At 38.7% G+C, this 19,210-nt stretch overlaps 2 protein-coding genes across 3 annotated transcripts in view; one reads left to right on the top strand and one right to left on the bottom strand.

Moving 5' to 3' along the window:
- Positions 1 to 35: 35 nt before the first annotated feature.
- Positions 36 to 19,210, top strand: part of RGL1 (ral guanine nucleotide dissociation stimulator like 1) — a 256,371-nt gene continuing 237,196 nt past the window's right edge. Inside the window, exon 1 of one of the 2 annotated variants that reach the window (XM_026001170.2) lies at positions 36 to 567. The gene's annotated coding sequence lies outside the window, so the exon portion shown is untranslated. The remainder of the gene's footprint in view (positions 568 to 19,210) is intronic. The other variant, XM_026001171.2, reaches the window with a different exon arrangement.
- APOBEC4 (apolipoprotein B mRNA editing enzyme catalytic polypeptide like 4) lies at positions 6,965 to 16,055 on the bottom strand. Its single transcript, XM_026001172.2, has 2 exons — positions 15,844 to 16,055; positions 6,965 to 11,923 (listed from the first exon to the last, which is right to left on the bottom strand). Exon 2 carries the CDS (start codon positions 11,891 to 11,893, stop codon positions 10,787 to 10,789), a length of 1,107 nt encoding a protein of 368 aa, XP_025856957.1. The 5' UTR covers positions 11,894 to 11,923; positions 15,844 to 16,055; the 3' UTR covers positions 6,965 to 10,786.

Raw genomic sequence — 19,210 nt, 5'->3', positions numbered from 1 at the left:
GCAGGCGCGGGCGCGCTGCAGGAAAGGGGCGGGGCGGGGGGCGGGCCGAAAGCGGCGCCGCGGGCAGAGGTGAGAGGCGATTGGCCGTCCGCGGGCGTCACGTGATCCCCAGGGGGTTTCCATAGCAACGCTTCTCTGCGGTCCGGCGGAAGGGGGGCGGTGGGGGTCTGAGGTTGGCGGCTATGGGCTCTGGGGGCGGGTGGCTCCTGCTGCCGCCGCCGCCGCCGCCAGCGACCTGTCGCCGGGGTCCTGCGTGAGGTCCGGCTGGCCCGGACTTGCCTGTGGGGTGGGATGGACTGGTGGCCGGACCGAGTCCCCTGCAGTTGGCAGGAGTATGGGGCGGAGTGATGCACGCCCGGGCGCCCAGCGTCGATCTAGTTGTCAGAGGCATCACTTCGGACCGTGCGCTGCCGGTGGCTGCGTTCCTGAGCCGGGAGCCCCTTTCCCGGGGTTGGAGCTACGCCGCGCGGCCAGCGGGAAGTCCCCAAGGACGGAGTCGAAAGGTCGTATCTTATCTGGCAGTGCTGTGTGACAGCATCCCGACGGCACCTGCAGAGCCTGAACTAGGTATCATCTCCTTGGGGAGGGAGACGGAGGTTCTGGGCAAGGGCTCGGGTGGCAGACCTGGGGCGAACCTGTGGAATTTGGGGTAGGGTCAGTCACCGGCATCTTAAAAATAAGTGGTGGTTTGGAGCAAGCACGGAAGGAAAGGATAGGGGCGAGTTATGCCCTCCGGTGCTGTGGGGAAACAAAACGTGTGAGGATTAGTAGATTTGAGATTAAGATTTATATTTGTGATTTGAGATTTATATGATCCTGCTAGGCCAGCTTTTTATTACATTGGACATCCTCATTTCTGAGAGCAAAGCTCTTACTGAGGAGGCAAAGGCACTAACACTAAAGAAATGGTAGTTGTGCTGTGTGTGTAACACCGAAGTACAAATATTTGCAGAATACAATTATTTTGGACATTTAGCTGGACGCTGCTCAGATAGCTTTATGTTTTCCTGGCATCCTATCCTCTCAGGTCTCGTTCAATTCCACCTCTAGCAGAAAGCCAGCTGTTGCCCTGTTAATACCCCAATCCTTCGTTTCCTGTGCTGTATTGAAAAGAGCCCTGGACTTAGAATCAAAAACCCTGGCTTAAGTATTGACTTCCACTCATAATCTATTTGATTGAGGCATGCCACTTAAAATCCTCAATTTCAGGCTCCTCGTTGCTAAAGTGGAGCTAATAATGCGTACTTCGCAAGATTGTTCTGAGGACCAAGTACAGGAAAGTGTTCTGAAGCTCTAAAATTGTACATAGATGTAAAATGCATGTTACTTGTACCACTGATTTTGGCGTTAGTCTTAGGAATTACTTAATGGCATATCATGTTTTTTTTTTATTATTATTTTTTTGACATATCATGTTTTATCTTGCTCCTGGAAGAGATCAAAAGATTCTGGAGGGCAAAGACTTGCCTTATATTTATTTTGTATCTTGCTTTACATCTGATGTAATGCTAAGCATGCAGGCAGTACTCAATACATTCTGGTACTCAATTATTCATTGATGAATGAATAAAATGTGAAAGGCAGTACAGTTTGAAAGTCACACTGAACATAATGAATCAGTAAGGAAAGGAAGAGAGATCTCAAAATCAAACATTTGTGGGACAGATATGCATACATATGTATATATGTATATCTATCTACACTGACATATATACATATTTGTATATGTATGTATGTGGATATATATATATATATGTATAAATATATGGAGAGAGACGGAAAGAGTTCACAGGAATGGAATGCACCCTTTCTTCTTGGAAGGAAGAAGCAATATGGCATTTTTCTCCTCCCAATTAAACCACCCTTCTGGAAAATTTATCATTTAGGTGATAGAAGTGACATTTCTTTAAATTAACATTCAAGTTATCTGCAAACACATGATAAAAACTCTCCCACATACTGTTTTAACAGAGCAAAGGAAAATTTTCTACCTGTTGGTAATATTTATTTTAAAAAGTCATATACCAAAGTATCAGACCATTACTATGGTAAGTGGCATTATATAACTTAGAATATAAGATTTGTTTTAATATTTCTTCCTCAGTCTCAATCTTTTGCTAACTTTAGTAAGAGCCAAACAGTGTACTTGTTTTGATGTTGAAGACGATTGCACTTTTCTGTTCTTATAAATCAAGATTTTCTTTGAAGGGAAAATTGAACATTAGAAGTGCTACTGAGAACAAACAGAAACAAGAATTTAAGACTAATGTATCCCTTCTCTTACATTTCTCTTCTTTTGTATTAGGTTTTATTTAGACGATGCCTTTATTGTCTTATTTTAGAACTGGGAAAGAATCCTGGGGTAGAAATCAACTTAAGGGAATAGTGAGAGGAATTTAAAAAATCGAGTTGCTCAAGGGTATAACTGATTTGATTACTCAGAATTTTGCTCTATATGTTGAATATGTTAAATATGATTAATCAATTCTCAGTTGCATAATACATTTGAGATGTAATAATGTCAAAAAGGTCCTTTTCCAATGAGGTATTTTTTGTCATCTCAGGATGATAAGTACCTAGTACATAGTAGGTATGAAACACATTTCTACCCAATGAATAATCTGACAATTGTGCAATCATATTTAGAGATTGATTATTTCTTAATGGACACTTTAATTTCCTCCCTACCCCAATCAGCTAACAGTTAAATCTATAAAGCTTTAGGGAATGTGTGTGTGTGTGTGTGTGTGTGTGAAGAAACCTGTCTTTAATTATCTTTTACTTACTTTGCAAATTACAATTTTTAATGTTAATCATAGTACTTAATTCATTTTAGATAATATTACTCTCCATATTTTAATTTTTCAAATGAGTGTTTATCCCTAAAATAAAGGATCCGTAACGTTTTAAGACATTTTATTTATTGTGCAAATAACTTGGTTTGGCTTAATACTAATGACTAGATCTCAATTTTCTCAAGGTTAGTGCTGCATGATAGAGTGTAGCTCCTTTTTATTATCTGTGATAATGCAAAGAGTGAAAGATCTTTTTAATTAGAAGGGATTTTGATAAAACCATTTTATAATAGATCTTTCTTTTCAGATATTTTAAGCTGAGTACTCTACCTACCATGTGCTTCTTTTCCCCAGCCTTGCCACTAAATACTCAACGAAGACATTGAGTCCCACAGCAATGAAATGGAAGTGAGCCCAGTGTTAATCAAATGTATCAAACATGAGTTATAAATATAAAATAAATAAGTAAATTTCAGTTCTAGTCATGATGATGTAATACCACTGTCTTCTAGCAACATAATCACTACAATAGAAAAAGTTTTTTTTAGCATGTTACCTAGACTATAGTATGGTCTAATGCTTATAGATAATATCCAAATGAACTGGTTCTGTGTTGACACCAACAACCTTCTACACCTTCAGTTTTTGCTTTGTGACTTATTTTAGCTTTATATAACTTTATGAGTACACACTAAGGTAGGGTAGAAAGGGTGAACTATTTTACAGTGGACCTTTATTTACATACTAGTCCTTCTAAGATTAAAAAATTTTAAATCTGTACTCTTGTCTCAGGAAAAGTGTTTAGTGCTAAATGAAACAATAAACCTTGTTTTTAAATATTATTTTGAATGGGACTCTTTATTTATTTATTTTACCTGCTTATGATAGTGTTAAGAGAAGCTATGGATTCAAACATTTGTTTATTCTCTTTCTTTCCCATTACTGGGATCTCTTATTAATGCTAACAGTTGGTTTAAGGTTATATTTTTTTGTCATAGTATACAATCATAATGTTTAAGATAATGATAACTTACATTTTCTTTTCTAAAATTTATATCACTTTTATTTATTTTTTTATCTTATTGCATTAGTTGGACTTTCAAATCAGTGTTGAACAACTGGGTGAGGGATCCCTGGGTGGCGCAGCGATTTGGCGCCTGCCTTTGGCCCAGGGCGCGATCCTGGAGACTCGGGATCGAATCCCACATCGGGCTCCCGGTGCATGGAGCCTGCTTCTCCCTCTGCCTGTGCACTCTGCCTCTCTCTCTATCTCTCTGTGACTATCATAAATAAATAAAAATTTAAAAAAAATTTATTAAAAAAAAAAAAGAAAGAAAAACTGGGTGATAATAAGCATCTCTTGTTTCTATTTTAAGGGAAATAGTGTTGATATTTTACCAGTTTATATTTCCTATTGTTTTAGGATATTTAGGAATGACTGCTGAAATTGTCAAATGTTTTTTTGAGGGGTCTAATGATAAAAAATATATTATTTTTTATTTTTAATTTGTAAATGTATGTATTATATATATATATATATAGTACTGAACTATTCTCACATTTCTAAAATAGATTCTGGTTACTATTTTAATTACTTGGTAGATTCAATTAGTTTCTGTTTTGTTTACATGATTTCAGAATCAATATGTATAAGTGAGATTGGTGCATAGTATGTATTTGTGCCATCTCTATTCAATTTTGATATTAGTATAGCTTTGTAAGATGAATTGAGAATATTTCCACCTTCTTTTCTATGCTCTGGAAAAGTTTGAATAGTAGGAAATTACTAAGCTATTTTTTCTTTGCATGTTACAAAATGTGCTTGCAGAATTATCTGGACTTGTTCATGTTTTTAGAGTTAGATCTTTGATCATCTTTATCTTCTGTGGTTTTTGACTAGTTTTCTTTCCTTTTTGACTCAATTTTATAATTTACATTTAATAATTATGCATTCCATCTAGATTGCCAATTTATTGGCAAAAAATTGCACAAAATATTTTCTTACAATTATTTTAATATCTTTCATGACCATGGACTTATTACTTCCCTTGTTGCTTTAAGCAAAATATTAAAATCAAACCTTTTTCTCCCCCTAACCTGATTATTACAAATGCTAGTAATATATCTTTCCTTCTTCTAGAAGATAAAATTTATAGTTTTGGTAAAATTGGAAAGATCCTGCAATTCCTATTTTTTCTACTGTCTATTCTAATTCTATCAATATTTTATTAATAATTGCAACTGCCCCATGAATGTTTTTATGTTAGACCTGGTAATCAATCTCTTTATTTACATTATTTAATCCTCAGAGTAGCTTTAGGGCTTAGGAATTAGTGTGTCCATTTTATGGATGAGGAAACTAAGACTAAGAGAGATTATGTAACTCAGCCAATAATACTCCACCAGCAAGTGGCAGACTGGTATGGTAATTAGGTGTGTCACATTCCAAAGCTTTTGCTTTTAATCACCACTCTCTGCTTTCAGTACCTCTTTCTCATTATTCCCAACTGTACTGCTCACCTTGGTGCTAAAAATAACGATATAACTATCAGGGTCTAAATAAACCCACACATAGCTTTTCAATAGCTTGAAATGAACTTAAAAGATCTTGTTATTGTAATGATGGTTTTTGGTAAAGATTTTGTTTATTTCTTCATGAGAGACACAGAGGCAGAGACACAGAGGCAGAGGGAGAAGCAGGCTCCCCGTGGGGAGTCCAATGTGGGACTCGATCCCAGGACCCTGTGATCATGACCTGAGCCAAAGTCAGATACTCAACCACTGAGCCACCCAGGTGCCACTGTAATGATTTTTTAAAAGATGTTTGTTTTCCAGATACTTGTGAGCTTTCCTCATTTATTTTCCTCTTAGTATTTTGAGACTAGACATAGGGCCTGTTACCTAATATTTGGTCTATCACAAAGGATGTCACTTTTTTTTTAAGTGTATGTATATGTATATGAAGAGATATATGTATATGAAGTATATGAAGAGATTAGTAGGTGTTGATGGATAATCCCACTTAGTTTTTTTAAAATTGTGGCAAAATACACATAGCATGCAATTTACCATCAACCATTTTTAAGAGTCCCCTAAGTAGTATTGTACGATCATCACTACTATCCATATCCAGACCTTTTTTTATCTTGCGAACTGAGACTCCATAACCCTTAAACAGTAACTCCCCATTCCCCACTCTCCCCAGCCCCTGATGACCAGGGGCTTTCTGTCATCTATAAATTTTTTACTTTCTGCTCTATAAATTTGACACTTCTATGTACCTCATATTAGTGAATTCATACAGTACTTGATTTTTTTTTTTTGTGATGTTTATTTCACTTAGTTTGATTTCCTTTCCACAACTGTAGCAAGTGTCAGGGTGTTGCTCCTTTTTAATGGTGAATAGTGTTCCATTTTATGTATATTCCACATTCTCTTTATCCATTCATCTATTGATGGACACTTGGATTACTTATGGCCATTATGAATAATGCTGCTATAAATATGGGTATACAAAGATCTGAGACCCCACTTTTAATTCTTTTGGTTATATACTCAGAATTGCTGGATCATCTACTTTTTTAATTTTGTAAGGCACCAATTCCACTTAATTCACTAAATAGAGTAATAAAACAATATTCCGTTGCCTTGGGTCTCCGATTTGGAACATTCCTGAGAGTCAGAGACATCAAGGAAAGGTAATCTCAGGATTTATATTTGGGATGAGGTTCCTAGGTAAAACAAAGAGTAGGGGATGGGGAGGCTGCCCAAACCCTGGGATCTAGAATTACTTAAGTTCTCCAGCCCAGCCCACCCCACCCAGCTTCCCTAGCTCCTATAGTCTTCAGGATGACTATTGATAACAATAGTCTGAGCAGAACTACAGAAAGGCCTCAGTACAGGCAAAAATGGGTGTTGATTTTCCCAGGCTTTGGGTCCATATTGTTACTATTTTGAGAGCCATTAAAGCATAGGGATTAAGAACAGGGATTCTGGAGCTAGAGCTCCTGGGTTTGATCTCAGCTCAGGCTTTACTACATGAGCTCTCTGTGCCTCAGTTTCCTTATTTGAAAATAGATGTTATAATAATATCTACCTCAGGATTATTGGGAGGATTAAATGAATTAATATATGTAACTGTTTAGAAAAGCACTTGACATATAGTTCTCATTGTTTTTAATTAGTAGAAGTTACCATGTAGCTTTCCAAACCTTTGGAAATAAGATGAATAACGTGATGTTCTCTGAGCTGAACATTTTGGATCACATGAACTTTAGAATAAAAAAAGATATGTAACAGCAGTTTAAAGAGATAAGATTTGCACCCAGGCCAGCAGAACTAGATGGTAGCTTGATAAAACATTAACAGCTATAGAGAATGGATACTAGTCGTGACAGGAGTTGGTTATAAAGGTTATATTGTCTCTTATAGTCTCGGCCCACTTGAACACTGTCCAGGGATCAGGTGCCCTTTTGGATCCCACCATTTCAGGAATAGTGTCCCTGGCAAGCAGAGTGTGATAGCACTAAGCATTTGATTCAAATAATGAATTCCTCTAATCTGCAAAGCAACCTTCTGATTTTAACTTGGCTTCTCAGGTAGCTTCTCTGCATAGAGAGGCTGTATATGTGACACAACTTGAATTACCCGCTTGCATATCCAGTTGTAAGTCTCACTGGAAATCAGTACATTAACGTTCCCTTTTTACATGTCAATCTTGGGAACTTTATTAAGTCAGTTCTGCCCTGATTAACAGATTCATTCTCTCTATATTGACCAAGTAGATAATTGAGCCTATAAAACTGAGAGCCAAACCCTGCATTGTGGTAGATTCATAAAGATAACGTTCCCCTTCTTCTACCCTCATCAGTTTCTTGGGACATACGCCCCCTGCCTCTTTTACATCACCACACCATGAGCTCCTTTAATTTGTTGACTTGGTTTTTTTTTTTTTTTTAATTGGAATTTCTATATGTGTGACAGCAGTGATAATTCTTCATTATCACTAAGGCCAGTTTGCTGAAGAGAGGTAGAACATTCCAAGTTTTACTCTTCCCTAAATCCCTGGGCCAGCCTGACATGACCAAGAATCCATTGTGTGGTGAGTAAGAAGTGTGATCACTGCACTGTGAAAGCTTATTCCATGGAACTTTTGTTGTGATACAAGCCATCTTAAAACAGATAGAGCTGAAAGGACCTTACACATGAACTAGTCTATATCTCTGGCTTTACTGGTGGGGAAATAGAGGCTACATGACTAGGGCCATATATCTTTATGCTCTCTTACAGTTTCTTGAAGGCTTGACTATATTGGCCAGGACTTGTGACTTGTCAGTAACATTCTTCCTAGCACCAAACATATCTAACCTAGTACAAAAATTTAACTGCTAAAAAATCACTTTTCTTTTCTATAGTTTAGGTAGTAGTTCTCCCTTTGTTATATACCACTGAAATCCAGGTTCATATTTGAAATATAAATTCATCTTAGATTTCAGACTATTTTTTTTTTTAAAGATTTATTTTCAGAGAGAGGGGGAGAGAAGGAGAATCCCAAGCAGACTCCTTGCTGAGTGTGGAGCCCAACTCGGGCTTAGTTTCACGACCTTGAGATTATGACCTGAGCCAAAATCACAAGTTGAATTAATCGACTGAGCCACCAGGGGCCCCTTCAGAGTATGTTTTTAACTGGAATGCTTTGCAGCCTGATTGATGTTATGTCTTTTTTGACCACTTTGTAAATAGATTTCAAGGCAACTACTTGGATATACTTTTTTTCTTTTTTTGAAAAGTCTTCTAAGATGGGCAGGTCCTTCTCAACTGCTGCAGGACATCAGCCAACCTGACAACAATATTCAGAGCTGGTTCCCCAACCTCTCAGATTTGCTAATGCCATTAGCCCAGTTGCCCACCTGGAGAGAGATGCTGAATTTGTCACATTGGTTTTTTAAAAATTTTATCTCTATAGCCCAAATTGTAGACTTATTTCATGATCTAATGATAATTGCAACAGTACTTTTAAAAATGATAATTACTATATACTACAATGTAATTATATTCCAGTAATTCTGTTTAAAATTTCATGTTAACAAGAGAATTTTTTTATGAGTAAGAGAATATTATTTAAACATTTTAGAAATGTTTATTTTAATCACAGTAGAAATTTCAATTCTAAACATTTTTCTTATCTTTCTTTCCCTCCCCCCTCTCTTACTCTTCCTCATTTGACATGCAGTACTATGTGCTTTAAGCTTTTTTTTTTTTTTAATGGCAAAACTATCTTATTAGCTTAGCCTTACTTTTTACATACATTAAGAAAAATTTGGGGTGCCTGGGTGGCTAAATGTCCATTGCAGGATGGTTAAGCAGTTGGCTGAGTGTCTGACTTTTGATTTTGGCTCAGGTCATGATCTCAGAGTCGTTGAGATGGAGCCCACACTGGGCTCCATGCTCAGAAGGGAGTCTGCTCAAGATTCTCCCTCTGCCCCTCCCTGTGGAGCATGCTCTCTCTCTCTGTCTCTAAAATAAATACATCTTTAAAAAAAGAAAAAAATTAATAGTAAGTTACAAATGGATATACATTTTTTTCGTTAATATATTTTTAAGAGGAAAGTGAGGCAGCAAATGTGAATTAATTAAACACAAATTGCTTTTTTTTTTTTTTTTTTTAAGATTTTACTTATTTATTCATGAGAGACACAGAGAGAGAGGCAGAGACACAGGCAGAGGGAGAAGCAGGTTCCCTGTGGGGAGCCTGATGCGAGACTCCATCCCAGGATCCTGGGATCACATCCTGAGTCAAAGGCCACTGAGCCACCCAGGGATCCCCCAAATTGCTTTAATGTACATGCTCAGATGGTTAGTCAAGGAACAGTTCCTAGAAGTGTGTTTTGAACAAGATTTTAAGAGAGGGGATAGATATACATTGCTGAAAAAGAAAAGCTTGGAAAAAAGGAAAGTAAAACAAATTATGCATTGGGGAGCTATATCAGAAGAAGGGGGAATGGATGCTAAAAATGTCCATTGCAGGATGGTTAAGCAAGCCCTTGGCTGGAATGGATAAGGAATGATGGGAAGCAGTGATTAGTAACATTATTGAGATGTAGATTCACAACCTTGCTACCCACATTTTGCCTGGATACTTGGCTAAATTCAAAGGGAAAACCAAAGAGGGGAGGGAGACAGTGCTTGACCTGTAGAAGCTTACAATCTTGCTGATGAGACCAGGCAACTGGAAGGCAGAGGAGGAGCCTCGACAGTCAGTAGAAGCAGCTTGGATTTTATATGGTGTGTGTTGGAAGAAGCCTTTGCAGGGTCTCATGTATCATCCTGCTTCTATCATCTGCTCAGGAAGGAGAAATCTGAGCTGGGAAAAATCCCATTGAGCAGGTGACTAAGTTTCAAAAATCAATCTTCATAGCTATATATAATCAATGAACAAAAGAGCTGGTTTTTTTTTTTCCACACAAAGCTATTTTGAACCACTTTAGAAAAAAATGGGCTGCCTAAATTCTTCTGTCCATGATTAACAATTAATGGAAAATCACTGGTTTCCTTTTACAGACAGCACTTAATGTCAGTAACTTCAGGCTGTTTTCCAATTTTACAGTAAATTTTTATACTGAAACCTATTTAGGAAGCTGTTTAGTCCATGGGCTTTTTTTGGTGGAAAGATGATGTAGGTAGACTAGGATAATGACATTTCCTTTTCCACACCAATAAAATATTAGCAAGATGCTAATGGCTCCATTTTGATACTGTCACTTTCAAAATAAGGGAGAGAGGTCAAGTTGCTTATGGAAACATCTTGAATTATGTTAAAAGTAGTGTAGCTTTATAGTAGTTGAGATGGCAAATAATTTGGGTTTTGCTCTTGTGTATCCATTAATCTCCCACCTTGGATCAGACCTAAGAGAGAAAATTTCCAGATTTTTGTTTGCTATCAAATTAGTTTTCTGGTAGTTGTTTGGTCTCATGTCTTAGAAATACAGATTTTATTTCTTTCCTTTCTTCTTCTTCTTCTTTTCATCTACCTCTTTGCTACGTGCAAACTGCTCCGTGATTTCCACTCCGTCCACTGGCATTCCCATGGGAGGGCTTCTGAGGTCCTTGGTTTCCTGGAATGACATTTGAGGCATATTTAAGTGCCTCACGATATAGCTCGGCTTATGTGGGCTTTGACCCACGTGTATTGGTGGTAGGTCTCTGAAAGGTACCAGGACAAAAACAACAGGAACCTTGAGGTCTGGGGTCAGATTGGGTTGTGGTTGTCCATTTGTCACTTGCAAAGACTGTCCAGGAATGATCTTGTTATTGAGGTAGCTCTCTAAAGCCACCTGAGCTCTTATGTTCTGATTCTCTTCTGTCTGGGGAAGAACATCAGTGAAATAAGGTTTCACTCCCGTTATGGCATTGATTTCATAGGCGTTGTGCCTGTCAGCCAAAGCTCTCCCAGTTAAAATGGGCTGGAAAACAGTTGATCCGGAGACACCACTCACAAAGTTGTTGAGGAGAGAATACCAAATTCCACCACTTATTGGGCTCAAAGTGACCCGGGGCCATAAACTGGCCAGGCTCCGGAGAGCTTCACGGTTCCAGGCCGAGGCAGGAAATTCGGGCTCAGTATGATAGAGCTGAGAAAAGTAAATGCTAACAGTAACATCTGGATACGTTATTAAGAAATTGTACATTTTGCCAATGCAGCAGTGGTTGGCTTCGTTACAAGGGGAGTTGTTGGAATACAGAATGATATGCCTGATTGTGTTGTTATTGTGTACGGCTGAGTCAAAATAACCATTCATCTCAAATAACATTGATTCTGGATGGGTATTATTCCCCGTGCAACTGCTAGCATGGCCCTTCTGCACCAGGCTTCCAGACGAAGTTTTTAGTTCATAAAATGTGAGGTGCTTTGTTTGAGGGTACACTGGCCCATAAGGGAATCCAAAAATCTGATAAAATTCTGTATAGGGAACTCTTGCTTCTTCACCTGTCCGAATATGGTAAGGACAGTTAGAGCAATCTAGAGAGAAGCTTAGCCAGTAATAAGGTTTTACTATTGTTCCACGATTTGCTAGATATTCTTCATATAAGGGCTCCATTGCTAGTTTTACTGTCTTCTAGCTGCAACCCTAAACAAGGAAGAGAAATTATATATAAACCAGTGCAGGAAAAACTAAAGAAAATGCATTACTTTATTGAGACATACTTTTCTTTAAAAGAGGTAGCACAATAACTGTAGCATCTTTGATTCTTAAAGATAGTGATATATACCCATAGATTAGAAAGCTCAGGATTCACTTCTCTTCATCGAGATTCTTGGGGAGTGGGAAGGAGACAAAAAAGAAAGGCATAATGCACCTTTACCTGTTTCACAGAATGTGAGGCGATACAGCAAATGGATTAACAGTACAAGTTCTGGAAACAGACCACCTCGTTTCAAATCGGGGCTCTGCCACTTACCGGCTTATTGACCTTCTGTAAGTTGTTTTAAGTCTGGGAGCTTCCTTGTCTGTGCAGTGAGGATAAGAATCATACCTACCTCCTAAGATTATCTTGAGGATTGAATGATGGAATAAATACAAAGTGCTTTATTATGTGCCTGACTCATATTAAGGACTCAATAAATGTTAGCTCCTAGTAGTGATGGTACAAATCCCAGGATTATCTAACTGATTCTTGTTTATGAAAGTCTAAACAAGCAAGCAGGGGTTTTGCAATTTGTTCATAATGTTCTTCCTTTGTCTCTTTCCTGAATGATATTATCTAATTATCTGCATAGGTTTTGAGTGTGCTTGCATTTAAAATCAGCTATTTCTTTCAGATCATTGGCAGTAAATTAGCGGTAATTATTCTTTTGGGAAAAGGATCATGGGGTCTATTTTGCTAAATGGTAGAGACTTCTTGTAGGAATGCCACTTGAGTGTTCTTTGGGTCGTGAACACTTATTCACTGCCATTTGAGAGTTTTATTTCCAGTGGGTGGGTCTTGTTAGAACATTTTGGAAACTTTACCATTCTGGAAAGCACATATGGTTCCTTAGGATATTTCAAATAAATAGTTGCTGGGATGTTAAACCACAAAAGTTGAGATCTTTAAGTGATGATTTTTTCCTTTAAACAAAAATTTCTCAGTTATCATTGTTACCAAGCTGCAACCTAGGACATTATAATTGAGTTTTAAGAATATTTTAAAATAGCTTTTTATTATACAAGTATTATGTTTTTCTTGTAGAATATTTTTAAAAATATTAATACAAAAAGGGAAAAATAAAAACTTATACCAGTTTCTCTGAGTTATGTTCCCATAACTGTTAACATGTCTCTTCCCTCCAGTCTTTTTGCTATGTGCACAACATAAATAAAATCATGTTTTATACTTTGCTTTTCACTTTGCATTATGTCCTGAGTATTTCCCCATGTTATTAAAAATTCTTCAAGAAACAATATTCATGGCTAATTAGTATTTTATTACACAACTAATATATAATCAAATATTCAGGTTCTTACCTCTTTTTTATTATTATTATCTTAAAAATATTTTATTTATTTATTCATGAGAGACACACAGAGAGAGAGAGAGAGAGGCAGAGACAACAGGCAGAGGGTGAAGAGGGTTCCATGCAGGGAGCCTGATGCGAGACTCGATCCTTGGGATCATGACCAGAGCCGAAGGCAGATGCTTAATCGCTGAGCCACCCAGGCGTCCCTCTTTTTATTATTATAAATAATGCTTTGATGAACATTTCTGTAAGTAAATTTGTATTTTTCTTTTCTTTAATGTAGATTACTAAAAGTTGTATTATTAGCCTACTCTGTCAGATTGCTTCTCAGGAAGGTGTCCCAATTCTATCTCATTTTCTCCTAGTGATGTTTATCACCTTTACTGATTTGAGAAGAGAGCATCTGTTTCCCTTTGTGGTTATAATTTGGACTTTTTCAATTCTTAGTGAGGTTGAACACTTTTTCACATGTAGTGTTTATTCTTCTGTGAAATATGTTTGATCCCTTATCCCCCTCCTTTTGAGGTATTCCTTACTGATTTGCAAGAACTCTTTGTATATTAAGGATATAAACTATCATAATTTTTGCAAGTATTTTACCTGGTTTATTGAGCCATTTAATTATGCTGGTGGCATTTTTAATTATACCAAATTTTACATTTTTCATATGGTCTCATCTTTACCCTTAAGATTTATTTTTTACTATTGTATTTAGAAAAGACTTACCCATCAAAGAGGAGTTAAATATTCCCCAGGTTTTTTCCTAGTATGTATGGTTTTATCTTTTACATTTAACTCTTTGTCCAGGCAACAATACAAAGTATAAAATGTAAGAGAGATCAACTGACCATTACAAAGCAAAATATATCTCTCATTTTCCAAAATCTGATTTGTCATTTCAGGAGTATTTATTACAGCCTTTCATATGGAAGCACTTTGATCAACTTCTTTCTTCCTCAACCCAGATCACCTCCGTCCCGTCCCTGCTGTATTTGGTACAGCTGAAACCTGCAGAGTTCCTTGCTAATCCTGTCCTGGGCAGAAAATATTTTAGGAGCCTCAATCCTGCTACAGATGTAATGTGACCTGACTCATGTCACCATTATCCTAATGCTTAGATCTCTGCAGTAATTCTGGATACCACATACCCATCAAATTCCAGGTTTCTCCTAACCTCTGTCATGTCAGTTTAGTCCATAGGACCATGTGTTTGCCTCAGCATCCTCCTTAGTTCTGTATTTTCCTGATGGAACTGAATTCCTGCCCTGAGGCTTTCCAGATCTTGCATATCTTTTCCTCTTGGCCTTGGACTTTCCTCCTTAACCTTTGGCAATGAATCCCATTATTTGGAGCCTGACACCATCTCCTGTTTGATCTGGGGCATTATTTTCTCCTTGGATTTTCTCCTCTTTCAGGCTTACTCATCAGACTAGATAGATCTCTCTGAATATCAAAACTTGCTGAAACCAAGCCCCAAATCTCACTTGCTTTTGAATATGGTGCCCTGGATGCAGTGTGCTGTTTGGTGGCACAGCTGATATCTAAGTGACCACTCAAATAACAATTTCAAGTCACCCATGATTTGATTAAAATGTTGTGGAAACAGTACCAACAGGCCTTTTCCTGCCTTTATGTTTTGGGGTGGGTGGAAGGGGTGGAATTAACTATACTTACTGGTCCCAGAATTACACTCTTGCGAAGCAGAAGTCTCCATGTCTTTCAAAATAAAGGCAGTATGGAAAGTCTTGACTGTTTTTCTAAGTATTCCTTTCTTTGTACTCCTTCTCCTACTGTACCTGGGAAAGATGCATAATGGAGATCCTGAGGCCTAGTGGCCTTCATACGTAATGGACGGAGCTTCTGGAGTTTCATTCTTGCTAATGGTTTTTCATTGTCAATCAGCTGTGGTTCCCTGTTGGTGAAGTCTCTACTTTTTCAGAGGGTCTTTCTGAGACTATTTCTTTGCTCACTTTCATCTGAACAGGAGCAGGAAAGAAATCCTATCCACTTGCAACTCTTACAGAATTTGTGCTTTATATTATTCGCTTTTGCTCTCTGCCCTTTCATTCTGCCCCTACCCAGGCAAGGGGCGTGCCCCTGTTTAGCTAGGGGCTTGCCTCAGGAATCTCACTTGGCTCACAGGCCAGGTTGGCTAACACTTGTCTCCCCAGCATCCTGTGTTCCTCCTTCTTTGTCCTTTTGCCTCTGCTTTGGCTGTGCTTGGGAAAGGCATGCTGCCCTCAGTAGAGCAGATATACGGGCAGGAAGGAGCAGAGCTCTGTAGAACCCAGTTCCCTGCTTCCGGTTGTGAGTAGCCCCTGGACTGAGGCCCTGAGACGGCAGCCTTCCTTAATTTAACATAAATGAGGCATACATGAAGACAATCTGCTCTCTTTACACCGCCCCCCCCCCCCCCCCCCCTCAGCTAGGATTTAGTGAGTACTGGTAAAGCACAGTGTGCACTGGAGTAGTTGGAAAATGGTGTTTGCCCTTCCCAATCTGTGCACAATCTGTTAGCAGCTAAAAACAAATGTTAACAGTTATAATTACCATCATTTTGTCTCCAGGCTTGGATCACATTCCAGGTGTTCTAGAAGATGGTCCATTCCCTTTTTTTTCTCTCTTATGTACTATGCCGTGTTTCAAGGGGCTTCAGAGGGCGATGGCACTGTAAAGCTTCACCTCCTGACTTGGTTCAGGACTCTTTTGCAGTTTGTGTCTATTAGTTCCTTTGAACTCTGCCATCCCAAGTTAGAAAGACCTTGCTGAGGTGTGGCTGCCTCTAAGAACACTGTTGAATTGGTGCCATGGTAACGTTTGCAAAGCAGCTACTGCTAGGATACGGCTCTGACACTTATTACTTTATTTGCATTTCAAACCACCTGTTCCGAAGATGAAAATATACATGAATGCATATTCCAGTCTGGATAAAAGCATACTATCTGACTATTTAAGTGGACGTGTTGGGGTTTTTCTCCCTCTGGCTGTAAGAATCAAGCTCTGAGGTCCTGCTCCTCTGTGTCTTTGTCCTGACCTAGAACAGGTGCCAAGTCCTAGTGTGTGGACACAATTCATTGGTTCTGTTGCCTGTGGAAGCACAGGGCCTTTTTTCAGGAGGTTTGGCCTCCAGTGAGAGGGAGGCACCTATGAAAGGGAGCAGAGGCTTGATCTCCCCAAAGGGAGATTTCTACTAGTAGGTCCACAAGGAGAGCTCTTCACTTTGTCCAAATCTAGATTAATAGGTGCCTGCCATTTCTCTCTTTTTACAAATTCCTGGGAGACTCTTGCTATTGCAATGTATCTGTTTCCCTCCAGTTTAAGGCATACCCTCCCCCTGGATTCATCGTGGCCCCTTCTGTGTAGCTAACGGAAGAGCCACTCAGCCTTCTCCACTCTGTTCCCTTGCCCACCTTGAACTCCACGTCATCTCCTAGGATGTTGGACTTGTTGATGGTCATGATTCATTGTTTGTGCCTACTCCCAATTATTCCTTCCTTCCACTTGAAGGAGCAAGTGGTGACCACTACTGTGTATTTCCATTAGTTACCACCAAAAAGTTCTTAAGCACATTTGCTATGCTGAAAATAGCCCCCAGGGACAATAGAAGCACCTAGAAGGTTTCCTGCAGCAGCCTCCACTCTTAACTAGTTTCTCAGTCCTAGTCTCCACAACAGCAACTATCATCTGTCCTTGAGGAGACTTCTGGTTTAGATGTTTCATGTTGATCTCTGCTTTTTAAGGGGCTCAGGTGTATTCAACTCCTCAGCTAGTTATTTTTCTTTTATTTTTTTAAAGGTTTTATTTATTTATTCATGAGAGACAGACAAAGAGAGAGAGAGATAGAGAGAGAGAGAGAGAGAGGCAGAGACATAGGCAGAGGGAGAAGCAGGCAAGCCCGACGTGGGATTTGATCCCAGATCTCCAGGATCATGCCCTGGTTGCTGAAGGCAGTGCTAGACTGCTGAGCCACCTGGGCTGCCCCAGTTATTTTTCAGTTACATTTTCCTTATTTTTTTTCTAAAGATTTTATTTATTTATTTGAGAGAGAGAAAGAGCCAGGCAGAGTACGAGTGGAGAGGAGGAGCAGATGGAGAGGGAAAAGCAGCCGCTGTGCAGGGAGACTAATGTGGGGCTCCATCCCAGGACCTGTGGATCATGACTTGAGCTGAAGGCAGATGCTCAACCAACTCAGCCACCCAGGTACCCCCACCAGTTACATTCTCTTTCATGCTTTCTTCCATGAGTGCTCACTATTGGCCCTTTCTCCACTATTTGCCACTGATCATGCCTTTGTCGTTCTCACTTCCTGCCTCCATTTTCCTAGCATCTCCTAACTCAATGAAATTGTAAGACCAAGATATCATCTTTTATTTAACATTAATACCTGACATCCTATTTGAAAATATTCCCTTGGATCCCTGGGTGGCTCAGCGGTTTAGCTCCTCCTGCCTTCGGCCCAGTGCGTCATCCTGGAGTCCCAGGATCAAGTCCCACATCAGGCTCCCTGCATGGAGCCTGCTTCTCCCTCTGCCTATGTCTCTGCCTCTGTCTCTCTCTCTGTCTGTCTCTCATGAATAAATAAATAAAATCATATATATATATATATATATATATATAATATTCCCTTAAGGGTCACCTGGTGACCTAATGGGTTAAACATCTAACTCTGGATTTCTATTCAGGTCATGATCTCCATGTTTCAGGATTGAGCCCCACGTTGGGCTCTGTGCTGAGGTATGGAGACTGCTCGAGATTCTCTCTCCCTCTCCCTCCCTCTGCCCTTTTCTCTGCTCTCTCTCACTCTCAAATAGGTAAATAAATCTTAAGAAAAAAATACTCCCTTAAAAATGAGCCTCTATCCACTAGTATATTTATCAATTGCATTATAGGCTAATTTTAGGGATAGGCAATCCCACCTAGCAACCAGTTTTAAAAACAGCTCTACTGAGGTTTAATTGAAAAAAACTGTATATATTTAGGGTATGCAACTTGATCCTTTGATATATTTATACATTGCAAAATGATCACAGCAATGAAGCTAATTAACATATCTATAACCTCATATAGATATATTTTGGGGGCAGTTGTGTCAGAACATTTAAGATCTACCCTCTTAGTGAATTTCAAGTATACAATAGGTATTGTTAACTGTGGTCAACATGCTGTACGTTAGCTCCCCAGAACTTAGTCATCTTGCATAACTGAAACTTTGTACCCGTTGGCCAAAATTACTCCATTTCCCCCTTGCCCCACACCCTGGCTATCAACATTTTACTCTATGCTCCTATGAGTGTATTTTAGATTCCACCTCTAAATGACATTTTGCAATATTTGTCTTTCTGTTTCTGGGTTATTTCATGTAACATAATGTCCTTCGGTTTTGTCCATGTTGTGGCAAATGCCATGATTTTTTTTTTTAAGGCTGAATAATATTATATGTATATACCACATCTTCTTTATTCATTCATCTTTTCATTGACATTTAGGTCATTTCTATAGCTTGACTGTTGTGAATAATACTGCAATGACTATAGGAGTGCAGATATCTTTTCTCTGAGATACTGATTCCAGTTCTTTTGCATAAATACTTAGAAGTGGAATTACCAGATCAGGTGGTGGTTTTATTTTTAATTTATTGAGGAACTGCCATATTGTTTTCCATAATGGCTCTACCATTTTACATTCTGACTAACATTTCCTTTTCCATGTCATCATCGATCCTTGTTATCTTTTGTCTTTTAGATAGTAGTCATCAAACAGGTGTGAGGTGATATCTCATTGCGGTTTGGATTTATAATTCCCTAATGATTAGTGATATTTGAGCACCTTTTCATATACCTGTTGGCTATTTGTATGTCTTCTTTTGAGAAATGTCTGTTCAGGCCCTTTGCTCTTTTAAAAATCAGATTATTAAAAA

Source organism: Vulpes vulpes, chromosome 13, assembly GCF_048418805.1.
Source record: "Vulpes vulpes isolate BD-2025 chromosome 13, VulVul3, whole genome shotgun sequence".
Classification (NCBI taxonomy): Eukaryota; Metazoa; Chordata; class Mammalia; order Carnivora; family Canidae; genus Vulpes; species Vulpes vulpes.
The sequence above is the reverse complement of the archived record's forward strand: the minus strand, read 5'-3'. Positions and strand labels throughout refer to the sequence as shown.